Source organism: Eretmochelys imbricata, chromosome 26 (assembly GCF_965152235.1).
Source record: "Eretmochelys imbricata isolate rEreImb1 chromosome 26, rEreImb1.hap1, whole genome shotgun sequence".
Lineage (NCBI taxonomy): Eukaryota > Metazoa > Chordata > Testudines > Cheloniidae > Eretmochelys > Eretmochelys imbricata.
The window spans coordinates 8,111,107-8,136,030 of record NC_135597.1 but is presented as its reverse complement, the minus strand read 5'-3'; the positions used below and the strand labels follow the sequence as shown (position 1 = coordinate 8,136,030).

Sequence of the window (24,924 nt, the reverse complement as noted above, 5' to 3'; positions counted from 1 at the left end):
ATTACTGTAATATAAGTAGTTTACATTTATTGTCATTGTATTCAGTGATACGAGTTTGAGCATTGGCCTGCTAAACCCAGGGTTGTGAGTTCAATCCTTGAGGGGGCCATTTAGGGATCAGGGCAAAAATTGGGGATTGGTCCTGCTTTGAGCAGGGGGTTGGACTAGATGACCTGCTGAGGTCCCTTCCAACCCTGATATTCTATGAATTACAGTTGTACCATGTGGGCATGAGACATACAGTTTTGGTGTTCTGCTCGGCCTGAGGCATGTTTTATAATTAGGGGGTAGGGGTCTTATTACCTGCATCATTTGATAAAAGCAGCAGACAGAAATCAGTCCATTCTACAAATGACGACAAATATTTTGTGACAGAGAAAAACTGACCCACTTCCAGCACCTACATCTGCCCGGAAAATCACCACCAGAAATGGACCGAACATGGTAGCAATGAACGTTTTTTTACCTGATGGGTTACTCCTTAATGCCCAAAATGGGTCTGGGCTAGTAGACTGCTAGCCCACATCCCCAAAACTACCACCACTATTGGCTGTCTTTACCGTTGTGGCCAAGGGAGGGGGGATGCTTTTTGTGGTTAGTGCACATGACTGGGATTCGAGAGAACCAACTTCAGTTCCTGATTCTGCCACAACCTCCTTGGCCAAGTTTTTTAATATCTCTATCACTCAGTTCTTGGCCTATAAAGTGGAAATCACACTTCCCTATCTCCCAGGGGTGTTGGGAGGATAAATTCAGTCATTTGTTGAGTGCTCAGACATACAGTCTCATCGCTACGTGAATTTATGCTCTCATTTCTAGGTGATCCCTCTCGGTCCCAAACGAGGCCTGATGCTGCTTGTGGATGAGGAGCTTGGTCTCAGAGGTTGCATCTAGGCGCCCAAGACAGTGTTCTGTTCTTGGGGTAGATAAATTCTATTTCAAAACTGGAGTTGGCCCAAAGAGAGATTCATTCCCATGCACAGCGTAGTTAGGGTACGGGGAACGGACGTGTCTTATGTCACCATTCATGCTGTCAATGGATTTGACTCTACTTCAGCTTTCGGTAACATGGGAAAAAATTGGCTGAAGCTAGCAACGGAGCATCCGGAGAAGTGGGTGGAGAAGGAATTTAGAGCTCTTCTCTCCCTCCCCTCCCCCAGCCCTGGACAGCAGGAATGTGCAGGAAGGAACGCTCCAGAATGCCTCTCAAACCCCCATTTGGACACCCCAACCCTCAGTCTCAGGGCTCTGTGTCTATGGCGGGCATTGAGACTGCTTGATCTCAATTCCTCACTTGGTCTTGGGTGCGAAGGTGTGGCCTGTGCTGACGGTGTCTATTCTGCATTCCCCACCCTGTGCTTGTGGCATTCACAAAGCATGCCCCTTCTCAGCTCTCTTACCGTTAGAGATGCGTCTGTGATATGAACCAAGCACATCCACTCTCAGCAATCCCTCTCCTCTGGCCTCGGGGCTAATATGTCTGTGGCCTGCCCATTCTCAGCTCCCTTTCGGTCACAGTGCTCTTCGTCACGTCTCTCCCGCTGCATTGCGGACTGTTACACGCTCTCTGGCATTCCCCCACCATCACACCGGGGGTCACGGCCCACTCCTCGCGGGCTCATGCTGCCACGGCAGTTTTCCTTGCAGACGTCCCATGGCAGGACATTGGCCGGGCGGCCACTTGGTCCTTCATCCATACCTTTACAAACCATTATGTCCTCACCCATGCCGTGGTGGCAGATGCGGCTGTTGGCCATATCATCCTTCAGACTGTGACTTCTGGAGAGCCCTCGCACCCGCCTTCACGCTGAGTATTACTTGGTACTCTCCCAAGTCTGGAATCCACATAGGGACCAGCACTCAAAGAAGAGGAGAAGGTTATTTACTGTAACTGGAGGTTTCTTTGAGATGTGTGGTCCCCGTCTGGATCCCAATCCCCAATCCAATCCAATGCTCCATCCCCTCTGCTCCAGGCTCTCCTCCTGCCTGGTAAGAGGGAACTGGAGTGGTGTCCACCCCCATGGCCTCTTAAAGTCTTGGACACGCCACGCAGTGGACGCACGACACACGTGAGCGTCAACCAGCACCACTGTGAACAGTTGCGGCTCTGGCACCTGGCAAGAATGCGCACCCCACATTTGGAATCCGCACAGGGATCATCACTCAGAGAAGAACCTAGGAGCATTACTTTGAATTCATGGCATGGACTGAGCTGACCTCACCAGAGAGTTAATAAAGAACCAAAGAGTAGCTGAATCAAGTAGTCCTAGCTCAGTAGCAAGATTTGAAGGGAGGTAACTGCAGCTTTTTCAAAGTCAACAGTGGTATCTTTGGTGTCTCAGTGGTATCTTTACTATCCTGTGGTAAGAAGCTAGCGTCTAGATAACGTGTGCTACGAGTTCTTTCCCAAGAAGAACAGAACAAGTGAGCAACTGCCATCAACGATGGCCTCCTTCAGGCTGCACAATTAGGTGCAAATTATCAGCTATACATATGGACTCGTGCAACAGTTCAGTATCTTCAAGTGTCCCCTGTCAAAACCAGATGGGTGAGAAGATAGTACGGGACATCTTGTTCCTCAAAGACCGTCTGCCACCTGCACCAAAAGTCATCCTCACCTTTTTGGAAGCATAGCTGAGGAGATGCAAATGCCGCAGGGAAGATTTGATGGGATCCTATGCAGGCAACTGTGACAATGACGAGTGTAGAAACACAGTATGGAACACATCGGACACAGGTTGTGAGGGACAATAGAAAGATTTCAGCTATCTGACTATTTTTTTAAAGTAAATTATAGCTCAAAGTGGTGTGGCATTAAACATTTAGTAGCTCATAGTTAGTTACATGTAGGGATTACATCAGAGTACATGTTATTCACACAATATATTCATGCAGAACATTCTTCTGCTAAGAATCATTACTGTAATATAAGTAGTTTACATTTATTGTCATTGTATTCAGTGATACGAGTTTGAGCATTGGCCTGCTAAACCCAGGGTTGTGAGTTCAATCCTTGAGGGGGCCATTTAGGGATCAGGGCAAAAATTGGGGATTGGTCCTGCTTTGAGCAGGGGGTTGGACTAGATGACCTGCTGAGGTCCCTTCCAACCCTGATATTCTATGAATTACAGTTGTACCATGTGGGCATGAGACATACAGTTTTGGTGTTCTGCTCGGCCTGAGGCATGTTTTATAATTAGGGGGTAGGGGTCTTATTACCTGCATCATTTGATAAAAGCAGCAGACAGAAATCAGTCCATTCTACAAATGACGACAAATATTTTGTGACAGAGAAAAACTGACCCACTTCCAGCACCTACATCTGCCCGGAAAATCACCACCAGAAATGGACCGAACATGGTAGCAATGAACGTTTTTTTACCTGATGGGTTACTCCTTAATGCCCAAAATGGGTCTGGGCTAGTAGACTGCTAGCCCACATCCCCAAAACTACCACCACTATTGGCTGTCTTTACCGTTGTGGCCAAGGGAGGGGGGATGCTTTTTGTGGTTAGTGCACATGACTGGGATTCGAGAGAACCAACTTCAGTTCCTGATTCTGCCACAACCTCCTTGGCCAAGTTTTTTAATATCTCTATCACTCAGTTCTTGGCCTATAAAGTGGAAATCACACTTCCCTATCTCCCAGGGGTGTTGGGAGGATAAATTCAGTCATTTGTTGAGTGCTCAGACATACAGTCTCATCGCTACGTGAATTTATGCTCTCATTTCTAGGTGATCCCTCTCGGTCCCAAACGAGGCCTGATGCTGCTTGTGCTGTCCCAGTTCTGTGACTAAAAAAGAACCCCCTCAATCCTTCTGACCAGCTCTGAATTAATTTAAAGGGAATCATGGGGTCTAAGCACTCATGAATTCTCTCCCCCTGCATTGGAGTTTGCTGCAGTAGGAACTAATTCTTCCAGCACCTTGCCCCCACATGGAAACTGATGTCATCTGTGTATTCGTTTGGTTTTATTTAGACTGCATCAAATTAAATCCAATCCTTGAATGCAAAGGGGAAAAAAATCCTCCTGCTTCAACGCCCACCCTAGATGATTTAAATGGAAAGTAACAAGGCTTTGGTAGCAGAATAAAGGGATGAAACCGGAGCTCTCTCTGCTGTTTAACTGTAATTCCACTGAGTCTGGAAATCAGTGATGTCATTTGCTTGCCTTGCTTAAGCTAATGCCCTGCTAAAGAGCAGCTCCACTCGCTTTTTCCTCCCCCATCTGTCTGAGAAGCAGAAGACGATGAGCCAAAGCCAATGCCAGCGCTGAATTTGGCCCAACGCAGCAATGTGGAGTATGGACATCAGGAAGGTGAAAATACTGCTCTCTGTTGTAGCTGCCCCTGGAATATTGTGTTTATTTCTGGGTGCAGAAGAGAGCCGTACCAAAGAAAGACGGGGGAGTTGGAAGGACTGAGTTACACGGAAAGAGCTTTGTGTAATATGACTAAATGATTCAAGGCGAGGCACCTGATAACTGTCTAATGGAGGAAATTACTGAGGGTAATGGGACAAATATTCAGAGAGAGAACATTTGGGCTGAAGATCAGGAAAAAACTTTCTGACAGCCTATCAGGCTTCCCATGGGAACTGACGCAGAGCCAATTGTTTGGGACATTTAAACCCCAGACTGGACAACGCTAGAAAAATGCCCTTCAGCGAACAATCCCAGCTTGGCAGGGAGATAGGCTGGATGATCTCAGAGGACTTTTCCATCTATGAATAACTTACCCTTTTTCCTGGCCTGAGCAATAACATCTGCGGCGCTTTTGCTCATCACCTTGGTGATGTACAGAGGGCAGTTGGTCTGGTTGGCGATGGTTATTGCCCGGTTCACTGCTTCAGCCTCCACCTAAAAGATAAAGCCAGCTGTACGTTAGAACACGCTCGACTTAGCGTGGCCAGCTCTTCCGACTCGCCCAGTTACAACTTTGTTTTCTTAAGAGCAGAGGGTGCAGGGGACTCAAAGGAGTGGGGTGGGTTTGGTGGCTTTAAGCCATTTAGATTCCAGGTGCTATAGGGATTGGATTGGCCCTTGCCATAAACCGGGGCAGCCTTGAGAGCGGCTCCAATTTAGAACCTCCATGCACAGAGGCTGCTCTGCAGCATCTAAAATCCCCATAGCTGGTCCAGGCTACTGCACCCAGTCCTGCCCCAACTTCATCCTCCCATGCCCCCTCCACTGGGGCTTTTCCTCAGTTCCTCCCCAGGTTGGATCCGGGCTTTACAGCTGTCATGACACTCTGATCCCTTTACTTGATTTACAGGAGCTGGGACCACAATGACAATTTCACCCACAGGATTTTTCCATGCAAGGACAGATCACATGCCTAATATTATCGTTATTGGTTGAGTGCGCTCAGTGTGCTCAGCACTGCACCCAGGTGATCCCTGCCTTGAGCACTTTACTATCTAACATCACGTCCTTCTGTGTTTCCTCTGGAAATACCTGAGGCATTGGAGAAAAGCATGTTTCTCCATAAACGATCCAACAGTCATTAAGTGCTCTACATGGGAGAAAATTCCTTCCTGACCCTTGCTGGCAACACACCCTGAAGCATGAGAATTGATTGCCCTTATTATGCATTACTACACATTTTAGTCAGTTTCTTTATTCAATCATAGGCATACTGGTGAAATTTGCCCTTGTGCAGAGGGCCAACACAATGCCAATGCACCAATTAAGCCCTAAAATTTCATCCATAGGAAAAAGGACACCCAACAAAATAAACAGCAACCCATCCCCTTAACGCCGTACCGGGGAAAGGGACAGGCCTTGAAGACGGCAGGCTCTGGTAAGCCAGTGGGAGAAGTCAATTCTAGAGCTGACAGCCCTGCCACTAGATGGTTACATCTTGCAGGAATTAGGTCAATGGTATAGACCAATGGAAACTTCAGCTCCCCAGCCCCTTTCAGGATCAGGCCTGTCACTAAACCTTTGTTGTTAATGGGCTTGCAAGGGAGCAGAACGTGGCCAAGGCACCATTAACTATACTGCAGCAGCTGACCTCAAGTGCAAAGGTGGCTCCCTGTGACTTGGGCTGATTCTCATTCTAGGCAGCAGCACGACTGGCAAAGCATCCTAATTACGCTGGAGGAACAACGAGCATCTGCGCATCCACTTCTAACTGCAGGAGGCAGATGTAACGAACAAGCCAAATAAGGGAACGGCCCCATCCATTACATCAAAGAGTCTGATTCCTGCTTAGGATGCACGTCGAAGGCCCGAGCTAATCCTCCAGGATGCTGGGCATCCTCTTTTCCCTTTGAAGTCAACGGGAGTTGCGGGTGCTCAGCACTTTGGGCCCAAGTGTCATGCAGTTTTCCTCCAATGCCACCATCTGTTATTGTTTTCCTTATGCAATCGGGAAAATATGTCAAGGAATACAAGGGTGGATGGGAAATCTGGATGCAGATGTTCGCACACAGCATAAAGGAAACAGTCCCCATCCCCAGAGCCAACAATAGGGGGGGAAAAGGAGAGGATTTGTGTTCCAGTCGGGCTGGGCATTGCTCCTCTCAATCCGCAACAGCATTTGAAACTGGAAGATTTATGGCTGGCATTAAAATGCTTTTGGATGCTGCTTGCCTGAACAAAGCAGAAGGAAAGTAAATAAAAAGAGGAGGGAGCTGTGAAAATGATCTCACCCACCGGGCTTTCAGCAGCACCACATCTGGCACCCTTAGCAAAGCCCCCATACTTTGGAGGAACAATCAGAATCTCCTTGTACAGAAAGGACAGCCCTCACAGAGCCAAGATTCCATGGGGCAACGTCCAGCCCAGAGATACTGAAAGCTCAGAGGAGCACAATACAGAGGGAAGAGAATTTAGGACCAAATCCTGTGTTGTTACTTACACAACAATTTTCAAAAGGACCCTAAGGGATTTAGGTATCCGCCTCCCACTGAATTCCAGTGTGATGTGGGCACCTAATCCCAGCGCAATCAATGGGAGAGGAAGGATGGTCCAATGATTAGGACACCAGCCTAAGTGCCAACTCCGCCACAGACTTTCAGTGTGACTTTGGCCAAGTCACTTGGTCCGCCTGTGCCTCAGTTTCCCACGTGTAAAACAGGAGCCTTAGAGCTTCCCTACCTCCCAAGAATATAAATACCTAAGATAGATAGAACTTTGACCCTATGCACAAATTCCCACCAACTTTTCAGGAAGTTTTGCCCAAACAAGGACCAAGTAAACAATGAACAACAACTTGAGGGTTTGGAGCACAGAGAACTCAGCTATAGGGAAAATCCAATGGGGAGTCAAATCCTGAAACCATTACTCAGACAAATCTCCTGAGTTAATGGGAATTTGCTGAGGTTTAAAATATGCAAGAACCCCAGGATCTGGCTGAAGTAAAATCAGAATAAGGGCTTCCGGATCAGGACCAGAATGAAAGAGAAGCCAAGTTCTGAATAGTTTCACTTTGCAAGCTGCAAATAGCAATTCCAGTTATAGCTGAGTGAAAATGAGTTCTTTTCAGTGAAAACGAGGATGTTCCAGGAGGGAAGAGGGACTACCGTGACGTTTTGAGGAAGCACAATCCAGTGGCTGAACCAGAGAGGGATGAGTCACATAATCTGGGTCCTCCATCATCAACAGCCCCCGCTGTGACACCTTGGGCAAGGATCTCAAGCCAAATTTTTCAAGTGTCCCCTAATTTGGGCCTTCCGGTTGGAAATACCACAGGCCTGATTTTCACAGGTGCTAAGCATCAGCAACTCCCATTGACTTGAGAAGTCATTATGAGCTTGCAGTGCTTCTGCTCATGAGGCCAAAGCATTTCAAGTTGGCTACCTAACCGGTGAGCCACCTGAAGCTAGTGAGCATTTTTGAAATTTGGAGCCGTTCTGGCTCCCAGTTACCAAGGCTGTAACAGGGGGCTAATGATACTTATAAGGGTCTTCAGCTTGAGATCTCCAGACTTCTGACACAACAGAAATATCTTTGTCACAAGCGCCACAGTAATTCAAACAACATATAATGGACATCATCATTTTCATCTTAGTATTTATTGCACGGGCAGCACAAGCAAACAAGAACTACCAGTCACAAAATCCTCTTTTCCCTTCCTCCCTTCTGTCTGTGAAACCAACATTTCCTAGGGCACACGACGTGCACTATTTTTCTGGCCACATTAATCAAGGCATGAAGTTCTTACTGGCAGTATATGACATGACCCAGAATAGGCGGAATTAAGTGAAAAATGTGAAACGTCCTCACCTCTTCAGGTCTACTCAGTACATGCCCTTCAGGGCCTGTGATTCCCAGTTCCAGGATCCTTTGCTGCTCCTAAGGCAGAAAAAAACAGGAAGATGGCTCAAAACAATGTAGTTTCTCATTTCAGGAGCTGGACATATTTGGAAGAGATGTAAAACTGAGATCCCTGTCATTTTGTGCTCTCTAGATATCCCACGGTACTTTCACAAAGGCAGGAGCAGTAGAACCAGCGTTCAGACTAACTCCCCATGTCTGGATAATTACCAAAGCTCTGCAAATCCTGGCCATTTCATTCGCAGTGTTGTCATGCCAACCTTTCCTTTGATTTCACTTCACAACCCTGCACGTTTCAGGTTTGAAAGAACAAAATAAACTTCCCACAAAACTAGCAGGCCACGTGTTGAAAACCTGTTCAACTCCAAGTTGCATGATCTAGGCATGACGTGTAAAGTAAGTATGGCATCAGTAACAGGACCCAATTATTGACTTATTTATTTATATTTCTATTGCGATAGTCCCTAGAGGCCAACCAAGTCCAAATCCCATTGTGCTAGGCGCTGTACAAAATGTATAGTAAATGTTTCTTCACTTCCTGTCCTAAACTGCTGTGTAATATTACTATACACGGGGGCTGCCTTCCACCCCAGAGGTGGCTGCATTCAGTGATGGGCGAAGAGATATATAGTTTGTAACTGTTATGGAATAAAAGCTAGTAAATAAACAAACCTGAGGCATTGTCGTTCTCTTACTGGGAGTTACAAGGGCTGTAATTTTGAACTCTCTCTGCTTTCTATATGGAAATGTCTATGCTACTTGAGACAGCGCCTTGACATGGCTTAGTGATTTCCTGCTGTGGGTTTTAAGAGCGGGATTTTCGAGTTTGAACACCTGACAGCACAATGCAGCTAAAATTCCACAGAGCGAACAGATACGATACCTCAGCAACGATGTCACCATTCTCAGCATGAACTTGAGCTATGGCACCTATATCACGGATTACGCTCAGGACCTCGTATATCTAGGAGAAAGAAGGCACACCGTTTGATACATACCTTTTGGTCTTGCAAATACTCCAGTGTTCTCGTCGCTTAAATGTCCCTCAACTTAAACTGTTATGTAAAACTGAAACAAAAGGGAAGCGACCAAGACAGACAAGCTCTCTTTAGCTTGCCTTAAAAGATAAGGCAGTAGACTGGGACTCGGAGCTGGGTTCAGTTCCTGCCCCGGCCATTGATTTGCTGAGGAGCCTCGAGCAAGTCCCTTCACCTCTCTGTGCCGCCGTTTCCCCATCCGTAAAATGGGGATAACAATAACGGCCTCCTTTCTAAGGCACTTTGAGACTCACAGATGAGCAGCACGATATAAGAGATAGGTATTATTAATTATTATTATAATGGAGCATAAAACAGGAATTGGTACATTCTCCAGGGCATCATCGGTAGAAGCTCTAAAGGCCCAAATTTTCAAAAGTGGCATCTTTAATGCCTCAAGTTGTGGGTGCCCAACTTGCCCCGATCCTCAGCGCCCACAACTCCCACTGCCTTTGATGGAAGTTGCTCCACCCCTCTGACAACGAGGTGCACTGGGTCTCACGCTGAGCATCCACACATGGGGGGGTTCACAAAAATCCGTGACCACTTTTGAAACCTCTGACCATATTCTTAGATAAAAAGAGGCCAATTTTTCTGTCACCTCTTAACTCAGTTCAGCTCGAACTTCAGACTCGGAGGGAAACCTCCGCCACATCACGGTTGGAAGCAAGCGCCTTCTGCAGGTTGGACAGCCCAACAATGAAACGCACCCGATGACGGACGAGTGCGAACAGAATTTTTTCTCAAGGTCCCAGTGATTCCAATCGCAAAACCAAGAAGTGCTTTCCTGGTTAAAATCAGGCCCTAGGTCCCAGAATCACTTGCGTAACACAGACTAACCCAGCGTGGCTCTGTGTCTCCCTCTAACGACTTGACCACGTCGAGAGGTTGATGAGCCTCGTGCTGCCTCCAAATTGAAAGACCTGGGGTAAAATCGTGGCCTCGCTGAAATCAATGCCCGTTTTGCCATTGACTTCAATGGAGCGAGACTTTTGGCGCTGCTCTTTCACCTCCAGCGGCAGAAGCGCTTGCTTCCGGATCCAGAGGCGTCTGGTTCGATCCCAGCTGATGGCACAAGCTGAGTAACTGATACAGGCACAAAACATTGATTCATAGAGTTTAAGGCCAGAAAGGACTATTGGACCATCTAATCTGGCCTCCTGTATAACACGGACCATTAAACATCACCCAGTTATTCCTCTTTGAACCCAATAACTCCTGTGTGGCTAAAGCATGACTTGTGAACGTAAAGCCCTCCTACCTGAGAATCTGTTAGCTGGAAGTGATCTTTGAAGGCCATGTAAACCAGGAAGGAATTCACACCTAGCAGAGACAAAACAAAGAAAACGCCCAGGATGTACAAGTAATAGGCATAGATAACGTCCACGTTGACGTTAGAAGCGAGCCAGCCACAAGTTACATAAACAAAGTGATCCACACAGAAGTTAAGTTAATAGATGAGCTGTTACGGCCAGACAGTCCAAGAGCCTGATTCTCCTGCCACTCATGTTGGTGTAAATCAGGAGGAACTTCAGTGAAGCTAATGGGAATACACTGGTGTGAGTGAGAAGAGAATCAAGCACAAGGTTCTTAGCGCTAAAACTGACTATACGGTTTGGAAACTGCAGATAAGACAGTCCTGGCCCTGTAAAATTCCACCTGCCTTGAATAAAGAGGGCTCTCCCCTTCCTGCCGGAGTGGACCAGATGCACCATTGAAACAAGTATAGACATTGGCTGGCTTTAAGAAACTTTTAACTTCTTCCCATCAAAATGAACTGATTTTGCATCTGTTCAATGGAACGGTCTGCTACAGACAGCCCAATTCTTCTTGGCTCTGAGGGCCAGATCCTTGGCTGGAGTAAATCAAGTTACTGCCAATCAAATGAATGGAGCTATGCTAATTTACACCACTTGAGGATCTGACTTTTTGTGCCTCCTGGGAAGTGCGCAGCATCCTCAGCTCCCATGAAAGTTCAATGTCAGGTTAAGGAACTCAGCACCTGGCACTATCAGCCCCTTGGACTGTGTGCCACGCATGACAATGGACCGACCCCCCCCTGGAGTCAATGTGAGTTTGTCATTGGCTGCACTGGGAGCAGAATCGATCCCACAGCATGTAATGTACTGAAATATACCAGAGTATGACCCTACAACTGACGAGCCACGGAGACACACCTGGAAATAAGATGTGGCTCCCCCAGAGAGCAGAAATAAGAAAGAAAGAAATTCAGTGTGCTGTGAAACACACACAACACTTAATAAATCACAATTAAAGGCCACCAGCTTCTTAGCCATGTGACATTTAAAAACTCCACTAGTAAGAATGATGGAGCCCAGCTTGTGGCAGAAAGGAGAGCTAAGCCTTCAGAGCTCCACTCAACACCAAAAAGGAATACGTCTTTCAGATTCAGCTTTGTGGGAGGCTGAGCAAAAAATGTAAGAAAAATACCTTCAAAATGGGTCCTGGCTGCCTGGTTTCCCAACCCCTCCTGCTAGACGGCTGGGGAATTACTAACAGAGCGTTTCTACAAAGCATTGTGCTGACCAAACCACAGTGTTCACAGCCTCCCCTCCCCTGCATTCTACAGACATGACAGGGTAAAAATTCTTAACCAGGATGTGTGGGAAAACCACCATTAGGATGTAAAAGTTTGTTGCTGTTGTTTTTTCAACCATAAACAGGATGGAAAATCCTTCCAGCCCAGGGATGAAAGGTCACGGAAATCAGAGATGGGAAAGACCTATTTGATCATCTTATCTATCTTGCCCTCCTTTCGCTGGCCATTGAAGGATTGTTCTTCTTGAGTCAGATTCTTTTCTCGCTTACGCTAGTTTAACTGGGATAGCCCAGTGGTTTGAGCATTGGCCTGCTAAACCCAGGGTTGTGAGTTCAATCCCTGAGGGGGCCATTTAGGGATCTGGGGCAAAAATTGGCGATTGGCCCTGCTTTCAGCAGGGGGTTGGTTTAGATGACCTCCTGAGGTCCCTTCCAACCCTGATATTCTATGAACTCCATGAGTTACTCCGGACTTGCACCATTGCACGTGAAAGCAAAGTCAGGCCACCTCTATCTCCCCTGGATGACTTCCAGCTCTCTTGCTGACACTGGCCAGTGGGGAGAGATACGTCCTACAAGAGTGTGTCTATCACTCCTTTAGGGAGATGCCCATCTCCAGAGAGGGTCCAGATCCTCCACTGCTGCAGTTCACCAAAGCTCCATTGAAGACAATGCAGCTATGCCAATTTAGACCATCTGAGGATCTGCTATGCCTTGTTCTGAATGACCCGGGTCGCTGTCCATGGCAGCCCTGGGCAGTACCACCCCAGGCATCACATCTTACCCCCTGCACACGGTCAGTGCAGTCTTCTGCCTAAACGCCACTCCAGAGGGAAGGAGGCAGAATGGCAAGACTGGATTCCAGTCCCACCCTATACACTAACCTGGCTTCTCCAGCCCCCCTACAACACTGCCTCCTGATGTACCAAGCCGCCCCCCCCCCCCCCCCCCCACCAAAAAACAGACACCATTCTGAACCCTGATCTGGCCGGTAATTTGACCAAAACAAATAAAAAAGAATAAAAAGTATCTACAAGGGCCAGTCTTCAGAACCAAAAAAAAGAAAAAAAATTGAATCAGTAAAAACATATCGATTTAAATGATCCCGAAACTTACCATGGTCTTTCACCAGGGCTTCCATCTCCTCCTGAACCCCTTTATGCCACTCCGTGATATCCACATGCAGAGAGTAATCGCAGCAAGACTTGCTATCCGCCCATTCTCGCCACTGGTCAAATGCAGTGAGTAAGCTGGTCCCTGGTTCTGGAACTACGTGATCAACTGGAAAAAGACAAAGCATTTGCACCCGTGAATGTGCGTCCAAAGGCCTTTAGCATCCATCCAAGACAGACAGCGCTGACTCTGTGAAACAGGATGTCCCCCCGCCCAAAGAAAAATTGGATCTGTGTGTTTCCCAAAGCCCGGGGTTCGAGAACCCACTCTGCCATTTGATTACAAGCAAAAACTAAAGCAGGAAATAATTCAGTTACTAGCGTGTGTTACACTGCAACTGTATGTGATTGGAGCAGAGGAAATTCCTAGTTCAAAGCCAGTGCAAATTCAAACCATTGAAGTTATACGTACATTTATGTATACAGTTACTCCTCTGCTTCCTATTAGGCTTACAAACAAACAATGACAGACAATACTCCCCTGCATGAGCATCAGTGAGTAGTTTTCCAGTCAAACTGAGGGACATCTTTCTCTACTCTGTGCCCTCTGAGATGCTGGATAAGGTACCCCAAAGGGTTTGGAATGTATTTTTGTATTATTATAACATCTAGCAAGCTCCAGTTACGGACCAGGACCCCACCGTGCTCAGCACGGTACAAACACAGAACAAAAGGACTGTCCCTCCCCTAAAGAGCTTCCAGTCTAAATACAAAGATGAGATTAAAAGATACCCTGTCTGCACCTATTCTCTGATTTGCTGCTACCATAATCCCACAGCTAACATCAAAAGGCGGAGCAGCAAAGCCTCCAGCGAGCAAGTTCAGCTCTTCTTTAAATCCACCACACTAACTAAGGCTACAATTGTCTTTAAAACCTGCTAATAGACTCCCAATTTGCACACTGCAGTCAATGCAGAGACCATGGCAATTGGTATGTATTCACGCACCCCCTCAATGAACTTCTTTTAAGGTGCCATTTGTAGATCCAGGGTGATAGTTACCCGTGTGCAGAGGGGCCCAGCCAAGATCAATGCAGCACTTATGTCCACCTTCAGCCCAAGGTTCAAGTGGGGCTTAAGTGGTGTACAGTAGACCTTGCGATTGCTCTTGGCACAAGGGTGACCTTCACCTCAAATACGTATGCACAAGGGAGGCCTTCCGAGTGTCTCTACAACTTCAGATTGGAGAAAAGGAGCCCCTAGTCTATTGTTTCGATTTTTTTTTTTTTTTTTTTAGCACCAGCCGTATAACCTAGCTGTTAAAAACAACAGTCAATGCAAAAACTTCAGATTAAAGCCCTGTCTGAGCTGCCGATATTCTGATATTAGCCCACCAATAATGACTCCAACACAACCCCCCTACATCCCAGTTCATCATCGCCCAAGGTGGGTTCTGCAGCATGCCCAGGGAAGTTGGCAAATCTGGGTTCCGGTGGATGAAGGAGGGGCAACTTCTAAACGCCTTCACGGAGAATGTGCTGCCAGCCACCTCTTCTGAGAGGACTCCAGTTCAAGGGCCTCTACTGATTGCAACTGGAGCAGCATCAGGGATGCAGGTCCGGAGCCATTAGGGACTTGACAGATTAGAACTAACACCAATGTCGTAGGTACAGGCATGGTCCAGTGAACTAGGAGCCAGGAGATCTGCATTCTATTCCTGGCTCGGCCACCCAGCAAAACACTTCCCCTCCCCGTGCCTCAGTTTCTCTGCCTGTAAAATTGGGATAATGATATTACCCTCCTTTGTAAAGAGCTCAGAGATCAACAGGTGAAAAACCCTAAAACCCTGAAGCATGACGTCTAATATCTCCTCCAAAAACTGTTTAACATGCAAGTACTAAGAGGAGCTCTCTCTGGATCCAGCAAGCCCTGAGGACAGCGCAGTCAGAGGGCTCCTCATTCCAGAGAAAAAACACGAGCATGGAACAAGGCCACAAAGCCAGAGTCTGAAAGACTGGGCAGCTGTTCAAGGGGGAAGAAAAAAGACAATCTCATGGTTTCAGAGGTCACAAATTGAACTTGTGTTGGGGTGGAGGGGGAGCAGGGAGGGAGGAGAGCTTGGCTGATTGTACATTGGCCAACAAGGGGGGAGAAATTACATGAATCCTGCTTAGTTATCAGCAGACAAAACAGAGCAGTTTATTTTTAACTATATTGTTAAGTATCAGGATTGCAATCAGCCCAGCATCTGGCTCTAAATCTTGATGGAAATGCTGAAATGAGAGACAGAGTCCTCAGGCCTCTGCCGTATCACAAACCATCCCTTTGCTCTTACTCAGAGCCAGCCAAACCATCCAAGATTTACACGAGAAGCTTGGTATAAACAGCGTCGCTTCCCTGAACGCCTCATTAGCCACAGCCAGCCGTCTGAATCGGTAACAATGTCCCCAAACGGCCTGAGATGAGCGAGTGTTCCCGGAAGTAAAGAGGATTACGTAAAGCAACCATCTTTGTTGCACGAATTAAAAGCTTTGGCCATCGCCTCCATTTTTGTGACGGGTGGCTACGTGACTGTCCGCAAGTAACGGTTACAATATTTGTGCCCTTCGGACGAAGTTGTGCCTGCTGCTAAATGGAGCAAGTAATTGTGCCCGGGAGGAGTGTGTGACGCCGAATGTTTGGCCTCTGCATCGCAAGTTCAACTCCAACTTAGCTCTGTAGCCACGACAGCTTCAACGGCAGCCTTTTGTGAAATTAGTTGGTGTGTCTCAGCCCGTCGTGAAAACCAGCTGCTTCCGCTCTGAATAGATGACGCCGTATCGGACAGCCTCGTGAACATTTAAAAATTTAACCTCCAATGCCCTGGTGAGATTGTGTCCCCAGTGGGAAATGAGGCACAAAGACATTAATTGACCCAGGTCACAGAGAAAGCCCGTGAAAGGGACTGAAATTGCAGCATAATCTCCCGAGTCCCAGTCCAGTGCCCTTACCACAAAACTGTTCTTCCTTGGGCCACTTATTTATGTGTCTGAATATGGATTCGGGCATTTTACTTTTAGGCACCCAAGTCTTAAAATGTTGGGCAGAGTCTTCCTGAACCTCAGTCTGCACAATAAGAAAAAGGGAACAATTATTACCTAAGATGCCGTGATGCGGAGAGGCTTACATTGTTGAATGCTTGGACGAAAAAGGGCTACAGAAGTGCAAATTAGAGCGCAAAGGGATCATTAAGAAATCTTGCCCCCAGCACGAAAGGGCTAAACACCACACAGCTGTAAGATCTCGGCACAAAGGATCTACTCTGATGTCTCGAATCAGAACTTTAATCGCTCTCTTATTTCATGTGCTGTCCAAGTGTGAGTAATCAGAGGCGGGGTAGGGAGATGGAGAATCTCTATCTGATCTCTGACAAAGTCCAACCACCAGCTGGTAATAATAAGGCCATAAAAATGGAGACAGTGGCACATCTGTGAGGGAAAAAGTCAGCACTAGGGATTAGGAACATCTAGCATGGAAGCAGCGTTGCCGACGCATCTTCTACAGCTTCCTTTAGCTCTTTGATGGCTTGAGATGACGCAACCCGAATCTTGCTCCCTTTACGCACTCAGATCAAAAAGCTGCTGTCAGCTGATCATCATCATCATGGAGACAATACAATGCCTTTTGCAAGAGTATCTCAGGCTGCTTTGCAAACCACATATTGCTAATTACCACAATGCCTAAGGACCAACTGAGAACGCAGTCCCGGCCCTGCACAAACGCAGAGTGATAGGTGGGCTCAGCCGCAAAGAGCTTACAATATAAATGGACAAGAGACACAGAGTGGGTATAACACAGAGTAAACAGCATGACAGTAACATGGGTATAGTAGCAGTCAGAGACTATGGTAATGGGTACATTAAAAACACTGGATAGATTTAGATTAGACAGCAACACCAGACAAGACATATTTGCAACCAAGCGCAGTGTTACAACTGGTCATTACGGCCAGGCATCAGCAACAAAAGGGCAGAGACCAGACAGATCCGTTGGCTGTTTATTAGGATGGTGCCCTTTTCTCTATTTAAGTTCTCAATTAAAAAACTATGCCCTTTGCCACAGTGGAGAGTTGATCGCACCGAACAAAGAGACCACATTTACTGCAGGCTACCGCGTGATGGTCTGATTGTTGTAGAGACACAGCAGGAATTAAAAAGGCCCCAAACTCGGAGTGGAAAACAGATCTGGAACCCCCTCTGAACGCCTTCAAATTTCCAGGAGGGGAAGGGAGTGGAGACTCAAATCTACCCCTACAGTTTTGGTTCCAAATCAGACCTAGGCGTAACCTACACACAGGTTTGTACTGATGTAACTATTTTGGTTAGAGGTGTGATTTTTCTATCAAAATAGTTGAAATCAGTACAGCCACAGTGGCCACACAGTTATACTGGATAAAGGTGCCTTATGCTAGTATCCCTGCAGGTATAACTAGAGAATCATAGACTATCGGGGTTGGAAGGGACCTCAGGAGGTCATCTAGTCCAACCCCCTGCTCAAAGCAGGACCAATCCCCCTACTAAATCATCCCAGCCAGGGCTTTGTCAAGCCTGACCAACTATAATAGTATATGGCAGCTTTCTAATCGATATAATGTGTCCACACTGGTGGGGAAGGAGAAAGACTCAGTATGTTTTGTGCTTTTTGGGAAGAGGGCCAACTGAAAACCAGACCATTGAGGTCATGGCACAGTCCCCCAGCCGCTAGAGGCTCCCTCAACTGTTCTTCAAAATGAAAATGTAAGAGGCAAAGCTGCAGCTGGTATTGATGAGCCTATGTCCATCTAAGTCTTTTAGACATCAGGGTCAGCCACCAGAATCAAACAGGATCGGCTCTTTCACACTGAAGGGAAAGAAGTAGGCACTGTCCCTGGATGAGTGCGTGACAATTGGCCCTTGCTAGACGACCCCCCACTCCCATTAGCCCGAGCAGGAGTTATGCACATGCATCAAAATAGGAAGATTTACTTCCAGGCCTCAGACAGAACTTGCTAGCACGGAGGGAAACAGAAGCTTTTTCTTTAAGGTGGCCATGCTTCACGTGTCTACAGAGAAGTTTACGAAAATCCATCTGCCTCTTCCTCCCTTTTTCCCACACTCCTAGCTTCCCGCAATGACCCTTGGGTATTACCTGCTAGCAGACCACGGATGCAAGGGTTCCTGACCCACTAGAAAATGTAGAAAACCCAGTCTCGCAGCTTCACATGTGAAATGCAGCATCCCATTCTGACCTTACTGAACAATTTGTCTCTTGGGAACCCCACTGCTTGTACTGTTGTTAGTTTTTTTCCTTTGTTTTGGAAGCAACGGATGTTCAATTCCTGAAGCAGTATGTGGCTTAGCTACTTCAGGATGGATTCAGAAAAATGCTCTCAGCAGATGCTGTTATCACCCGCTTATTTTGCATTTGTTTATTGCTTTGATTTTCTCCCTTCCCTGACCCAAATCTTTTCATCCTGGTCTCCATTATTACTACACAAACAATGCCAAATTCTAATCTTTAAAGAGGACTGTGTTCAAGATCAAAGTTGAAACAAGTGGTTGATGACACAGCCCGAAAGCACTAAAATTTAAGTTCTCCCCCGTGAGGCACAACTGCCTGCAAAACAGGACTTGAGCAATGCATGGACTTTGTGCTGGCTCTCTGGAGTCAATTTAATCTCTAATTCTGAAGGCCGCAACTCCTACTGAAATCAATGCGAGTTAGCTGCCTCAATAACTCTGAGGATCTGCAATGACGTTCCGACTCGTTTGTAAGTCAGGTCTTATTTGGGCCCATTTCCGGTGAGGTAAATGGAGAACCCAAGGTAAGGGCCTCAAAAAGTGGTCCACTATGAACAGAAATCATTACATGCATTTAAATTTTAACCTTCTCCAAAGCGGAACTGGGAATCCCAAATGCAAGAGTGTTGGGTTACTGCCTGGGAAGCAAATGGTGAAACTGACCAAAATCAAAAATGAAACTGACCAGTCTCTTCTTACCACAGCTGAAAAGAGCAACAACAACAAAATTCTACACTTAAGTGCTTAAATATATACATATGTGCCCAGATAATCTGTTTAAAGCTCCGAGGACTGAATGCTCAAAAGACAACAGGAGGCTAAGTAGAAGCTAGGAGCCTAACTCCTTTTGAGCATTCAACCCCGACAGGCTGATTTAGCACCCTAATTTAAGAGTCTGAGAAAATTGCTCCTTTAAGATGGAGAGAGTGACTTTTGTGAGGCACAGCTGGGGAAACCCCAGCAGAAAGGTGAGGAATGAAAACAGGCCCTACTGAAGTTAATGGCAAAACTGCCATTGACTTCTAAGGGGCCAGGATTTCACCCGAGGTCACAAAGGAGGAAATTTGCCCAAGCACAGAGGGCTAGCACGGGCCTCTGTGCACCACTTCAGACCTCAAAATAAGACTTAAATAGGACTTAAGTGGTGCGTCAGCCTTGTAACGATCCCGTCCACAGGGGTGAAATTTCACCCGCAATAAGTGGCAAATTTGGGACCAGCACACTGATCCCCAGACTCCAGGCTGGTGCATTACCAGCCATCAACTGGTCCTTTTAACCCATGTCTACAGCACTGAGAATAAGCAAAGCTTTTTTTTTTTTTTTTTTTTTTTTTTTAAAGCAATTCAAAGCTTTTCCCTCTCTTCTTATGGCAAAACCGAGCTATACAACAGAGCACCAGCTGCTGTAACCCAGCGTAGCTCCGTCCAAGGGGCAATGCTTTTTCATGCCAGCGGAGGAGCTGCCTTAGAGATGACAGTGTTTTCGTTTCTAGCATCAGCGGGGTGGCCGTGGTAGCCTGTATCCACAAAAACGAGGAGTCCGGTGGCCCCTTAAAGACGAACCGCTTTATTTGGGCCTAAGCTTTCGTGGGTAAAAAAAAACAAAACACATCGTCTTTAAGGTGCCACCGGACTCCTCGTTGTTTTTGTTTCTAGCAAATCTTTATATTTCCCCCCCTATGTTCGTGGGGTGTTCAACAGCCTCTGAATCTGAAGCATATTTTTCCCCTGGGCAAACAAGCTAGAAACCCAATTCCCACGGAAAACCAATGGGATTTAGGCACCTACCTGTTCTGAAAATCCCAACCACAACCCTTAAGACAGTCCCGTTAATTGCCCAGGTCTTCTCTGTCATTCTACGCAGTTTTCACTCGGCTTACAAGGTGCATCTGTTCTTACTCCCAACCCATTCTGACCGCCGCCCTCCTCACCCGCGTATCCACTGCCGCCTTTCTGTCTCTGTCATGCTCCCTTCGCTCCCTCCTGGTGCAAATTAATCAGCTCAAGCTTAAAACCAGACAATAAGCCAAAGCGAGACAACAACACTAACCACTGTTAGCTTATCTGTGTGGCTTTAATGTGCCAGAGCTGGCATCTAGCCACGGTGAAATGTTGTGCATCCTGCAAGCATCAATGGTGGAACGCTGTGAGGGAAGACATAACAGCCATTAATGTTTCTGACAGAGCAAAGCAATAACAGAGCTCTGTGCTACATGAAGAAGGAAAGCAGAAAATAAGAGAAGCTGATCTGAAGGGAACATTTCAAACACAACCATTTATAAGGGGGTAAAAGAAAAAAGAAAACATAACCATCAGAAGAAAATCCAGGTAGGACAACTGAGTTAGGATGGCAAACATGCCCCTTTGCTAAACATGACCATGTACTTAATAAGGCATCGATCAGTTAACAAAACTGATCAGTTTCCCTGTAACAAAACTTGTCATTGACCAAGCTGCATTGTTTTTCCCCAGCCCTATCAAAATTTGAAAAGACACAGTGATCAAAGGGTTAAACAACATGTTAAAATAGTAAGGATACGCCAGTCTGTTTTCAAAGCATTCAGCTCATAATATGTTAGAGCCAGGACATGGAACCAGAATGTAACATAGAGACCCTAGGGTCTCTTGGGGCAAGTTATTTAGGGGCAGATTTTCTCAAGTGCTCAGGCTCATATAGGTCTCTCATACAGGCACCAAAGTAAACGGCCTGATTTAGATCGTGTGCGCCAACTCATAGAAATTCTGGCCTTTAGGAGACACTTCTGAAGATCTGAGCTCCGTTGTCTGCCAGGCGTCCATCTATGGTTCTCAAAGTGATGAATAAAGATGAATGAATCATCCTGCACTGCGCCCTGAAATTCTCTCCAGTTCACACAGCTTGGAGGGGGGGCGGGGAGAGGGGGGAAGAGGCACGAGTGATCACCAAGACTTTGCCTCCACTAGCTCTTTTGTCGGCAAAACTTTTGTCAGTCCGGGTGTGAAAAAACACCCCCCCGACCGACATAAGCTTCACCGACAAAAGCACCGGTGTGGACAGTGCTCTGCTGGCGGGATATACTCTCCCGCCGACATAGCTACTGCCACTTGTTGGGGATGGATTAATTATGACGGCAGGAGAGCGCTCTCCCCCTTCGGCATAGAGCTGCTACACAGGAGTTCTTCCAGTGGCACAGCTCTGCCGCTGTAAGGTCTGGAGTGTGGACATGACCTTGGGTAAAATTTTCACCATCACTAAGCAACACAGAAGCCCAAACCCCCCTGAGTTTCAGTGGGACTTGGGGCTCTTCTGAAAATATTAAACCCAAATCTCAAGAGGAGACACTGAAAATTAGCTTTTGATTTTCAGAAGAGCGGAGAAAGCACAACCCCCACTCCTTAAATCAACAGGATCTGCAGGCGGTCTGCAACCCTGGAAAAACATCAGGCCCTGAAGCATCTCAAGTTGGATACCTCCCCGCCCCCACTAAAAAGAAAACAGGAGGCATCCAAAATTAGTGGCCACTTCTAAAAACGCTGGCCTTATACAGTTTGCACCTTAGTTTCCCCAGCTGAAAAATGAGGATAACACTTCTCCCTCTCAGAGGGGCTTTGGGAGGGTTAGTCAAGATTTATAAAGCCCTTTGAAGAAGGAGGGGCACATTCATTCCTGATACAGCCTGGATCTATTTGGCCTGGAAAGCGTTAGCTAATGCTATCTTTTTCTGCATGGCAGCGGGAAGTATTGGCTTTCTTTTAACAAAACAAGTTTTATTCAAGTAACTGCTGCACTCTGAACGGAAAGGCTCGTTCTGCAGAAAGACATGGATGTTAATCGGATCACCTCTCCGGCTATGTTTTCAAGATGCCACAGGCATGACTATGTACCATTCCACCTTATATGAAACAGAACAACTCATCTGTGACATCACAGAAGGACTGCCGAGAATCATCCAGCCCTCTGACTACTACCCCATGCTATTCTCCCATGTGGGCACTAATGATACTGTAAGGTATGACCCCGAGCAGATCAAAAGTGACTACAGGGCTCTGGGTGTGAGGGTGAAGGAGCTGGAGGTGCAGCTGATGTTCTCATCGATCCTTCCGGTCCCAGGCAGAGACAGACACATCCTGAAGGTGGATGCATGGCTGTGTTCACCAGGAGGGCCTCAACCACAGGATGCTGTTCTGAGAAGAAGGATTGCTGAGCAGAGATGGGGTCCACCTATCAAGGAAGGAGAAAGTATCTTTGGATAGAGACTGGCTAACCTAGTGAGGTGGGCTTTAAACTAGGTTCTACAGAGACAGGAGACAAAAGCCCACAGGTAAGTCCAAACCATGGAAACCTGTGAAGGGTCAGAATCTGGTGGGGAACATGGGCAATCATAACAAAGGAGAGACAAGAGGGAATATAGAAGGGAAATCTAATGAACACCTTAGATGTTAGTATATTAATGCAAGAAGTGTGGCGAATAAACAGGAAGAACTAGAAATACTAGAGAATAAACACAATTTTGACATAATTGGCATCACAGAGACATGGGATAATTCACATGACTGGAATATTGGTATAGAAAGGTACAGCTTGTCCAGGAAGGACAGGCATGGGGACAAGGGAGGAGTTGCTTTGAAAACCAACGATATAGTCATCTGCACTGAAGCTGAGCTAGAGGTGGAAGGCAGACCTGTGAAAAGTCTCTGGGCAAATGCAAAAAACAAGGGTGATGTCATGGTCGAGGTCTAGTGTAGAGTCAGACCACCTAACCTGAAAGAAGCACAGGAGGTGGGGGTGATGGGGGACTTCAACTATCCAAACACCTATTAGGAAAATAACACAGCGGGGCACAGATTATCCCACAAGTTTGAAGACAACTTTTTATTGCAGGAAGTGGAGAAAAAGACTAGAGGAGAAGCTGTTCAGATTCTCACAAATACAGAGGAACTGGTTGAAAATTTGAAGGTGAAAGGCAGCTTGCGTGAAAGTGATCATGAAATGCGGAGTTCCTGATTCTAAGGAATGGTAGAAGGGAAAACAGTAGAATAAAGACAGTGGATTTCAAGAAGACTGATTTCAGCAGTCTTGGTAGGTAAGGTCCCAGGGAAAGCAAGTCTAAAGGGAAAAAGAGTTCAGGAGAGATGGCAGTTTTTTTAAAGAGACTTTAGCGAGGGCACAAGGGCCAACTATCCCAATGTGCGTAGGAAAGGCAGTGTGATAAGAGACCACCTGGCTTAACCAGGACATCTTCAATGACCTGACACTCCAAAAGGAGGCATACAAAAAGTGGAAACCAGGTCAAATTATGAAGGATGACTATTTAAAAAAAAAAAAAAAAAAAAAAACCAACACAAGCATATAGAGACAAAAATCAGAAAGGCAAAGTCATAAAAGGAGATTAAACTAGCTATGAACATCAGGTTAACAAGAAAACTTTTTACAAATACATAAGAAGCAAGAGGAAGACCAACGGACAGGGTAGGCCCATTACTCGATGAGGAAGGAAAGACAATGACAAAAAATGCAGCAACGGCCAAAGTGTTAAATGCCTTTTTTGTTTTGGTTTTCACCAAAAAGGTTAGCAGCGATCGAAGGACTAAGTCTATGTCTACGCTACCGCCTAAGTTGGCGAGACTTATGTCGCTCAAGGATGTGAATATTCTACCCCCCGAGCGACAGACGTTACGCCAGCATAAAAGATACCGTGCACAGCGTTATGTCGGTGGGAGAGCGTCTTCCACCACATGCACTGTAAGTGTAGCCATGCCCCAACATCGTGAATATCAGTTTAGGCAGGGTAGGATGTGAGGCTAAAATAGAGAAATATCAAGCTAAGAATTATGTAGACAAGTTAGATGGCTTCAGATCGGCAGGCCCTGAGGAAATACATCCTAGAATACTTAAGGAACAGGTTGTTCTAAAAAGGAAGGTGATAAATTGTTCTCCTTAGCCATTGAGGACAGGTCAAGAAGTAATGGGCTTACACTGCACCAAGGGAGATTTTCGTTACACATTAGGAAAAACTTCCAAACTATAAAGGTTGTTAAGCAGTGGAACAAACTACCAAGGGCGGTTGTGGAATCTCCATCACTGGAGGCTTTTAAGAACAACTTAGACAAACACTTGTCAGGGATGGTCTAGATAATACTCTTAGTCCTGCCTCAGTGTAGGGGACTGAACTAGATGACCTCTCAAGGTCCCATCCAGTCCGACGTTGCGATGATTCTTCTACACAAGAGCATGGATTCATACAACGGTGCTAGAATATTTCTAGGTACTACCTACATCCAATTCATAAACTTAGCTCCAGGGACCCGTCTCTTTAAGGCCTCGTCTACACCTACCGGGAGATCGACGTGTGGTGATAGACGCATCGGCGGTCAATTTAGCGGGACTTAGACCCACTAATATCGACCGCAGCTCACTCTCCCGTCGACTCCTGTACTCCACCTGAACGAGAAGCGCAAGGGGAGTCGACGGGAGAGCATTTCCAGTCGACATCGCGTAGCGTGGACCTCACGGTAAGTGGATCTAAGTACGGCGACTTCAGCTACGTTATTCACGTAGCTGAAGTTGTGTACCTTAGATGGATCTCCCCCCGTAGTGCAGACAAGGCCGTTGGTACTTATGTGGTATCCTTTACCATA

General features: G+C 46.5%; 1 protein-coding gene across 4 annotated transcripts in view; it reads right to left on the bottom strand.

Moving 5' to 3' along the window:
• DPYSL2 (dihydropyrimidinase like 2) overlaps window positions 1–24,924 on the bottom strand; it is a 95,183-nt gene that overhangs the window by 24,583 nt on the left and 45,676 nt on the right. For all 4 annotated transcript variants that reach the window (XM_077805842.1, XM_077805841.1, XM_077805843.1 and 1 more), the window contains 5 exons: window positions 12,995–13,159; window positions 10,581–10,642; window positions 9,166–9,246; window positions 8,232–8,300; window positions 4,739–4,859 (listed from right to left, as the gene is read on the bottom strand). In XM_077805842.1, the coding sequence (XP_077661968.1) occupies window positions 4,739–4,859; window positions 8,232–8,300; window positions 9,166–9,246; window positions 10,581–10,642; window positions 12,995–13,159 (498 nt within the window). The remainder of the gene's footprint in view (window positions 1–4,738; window positions 4,860–8,231; window positions 8,301–9,165; window positions 9,247–10,580; window positions 10,643–12,994; window positions 13,160–24,924) is intronic.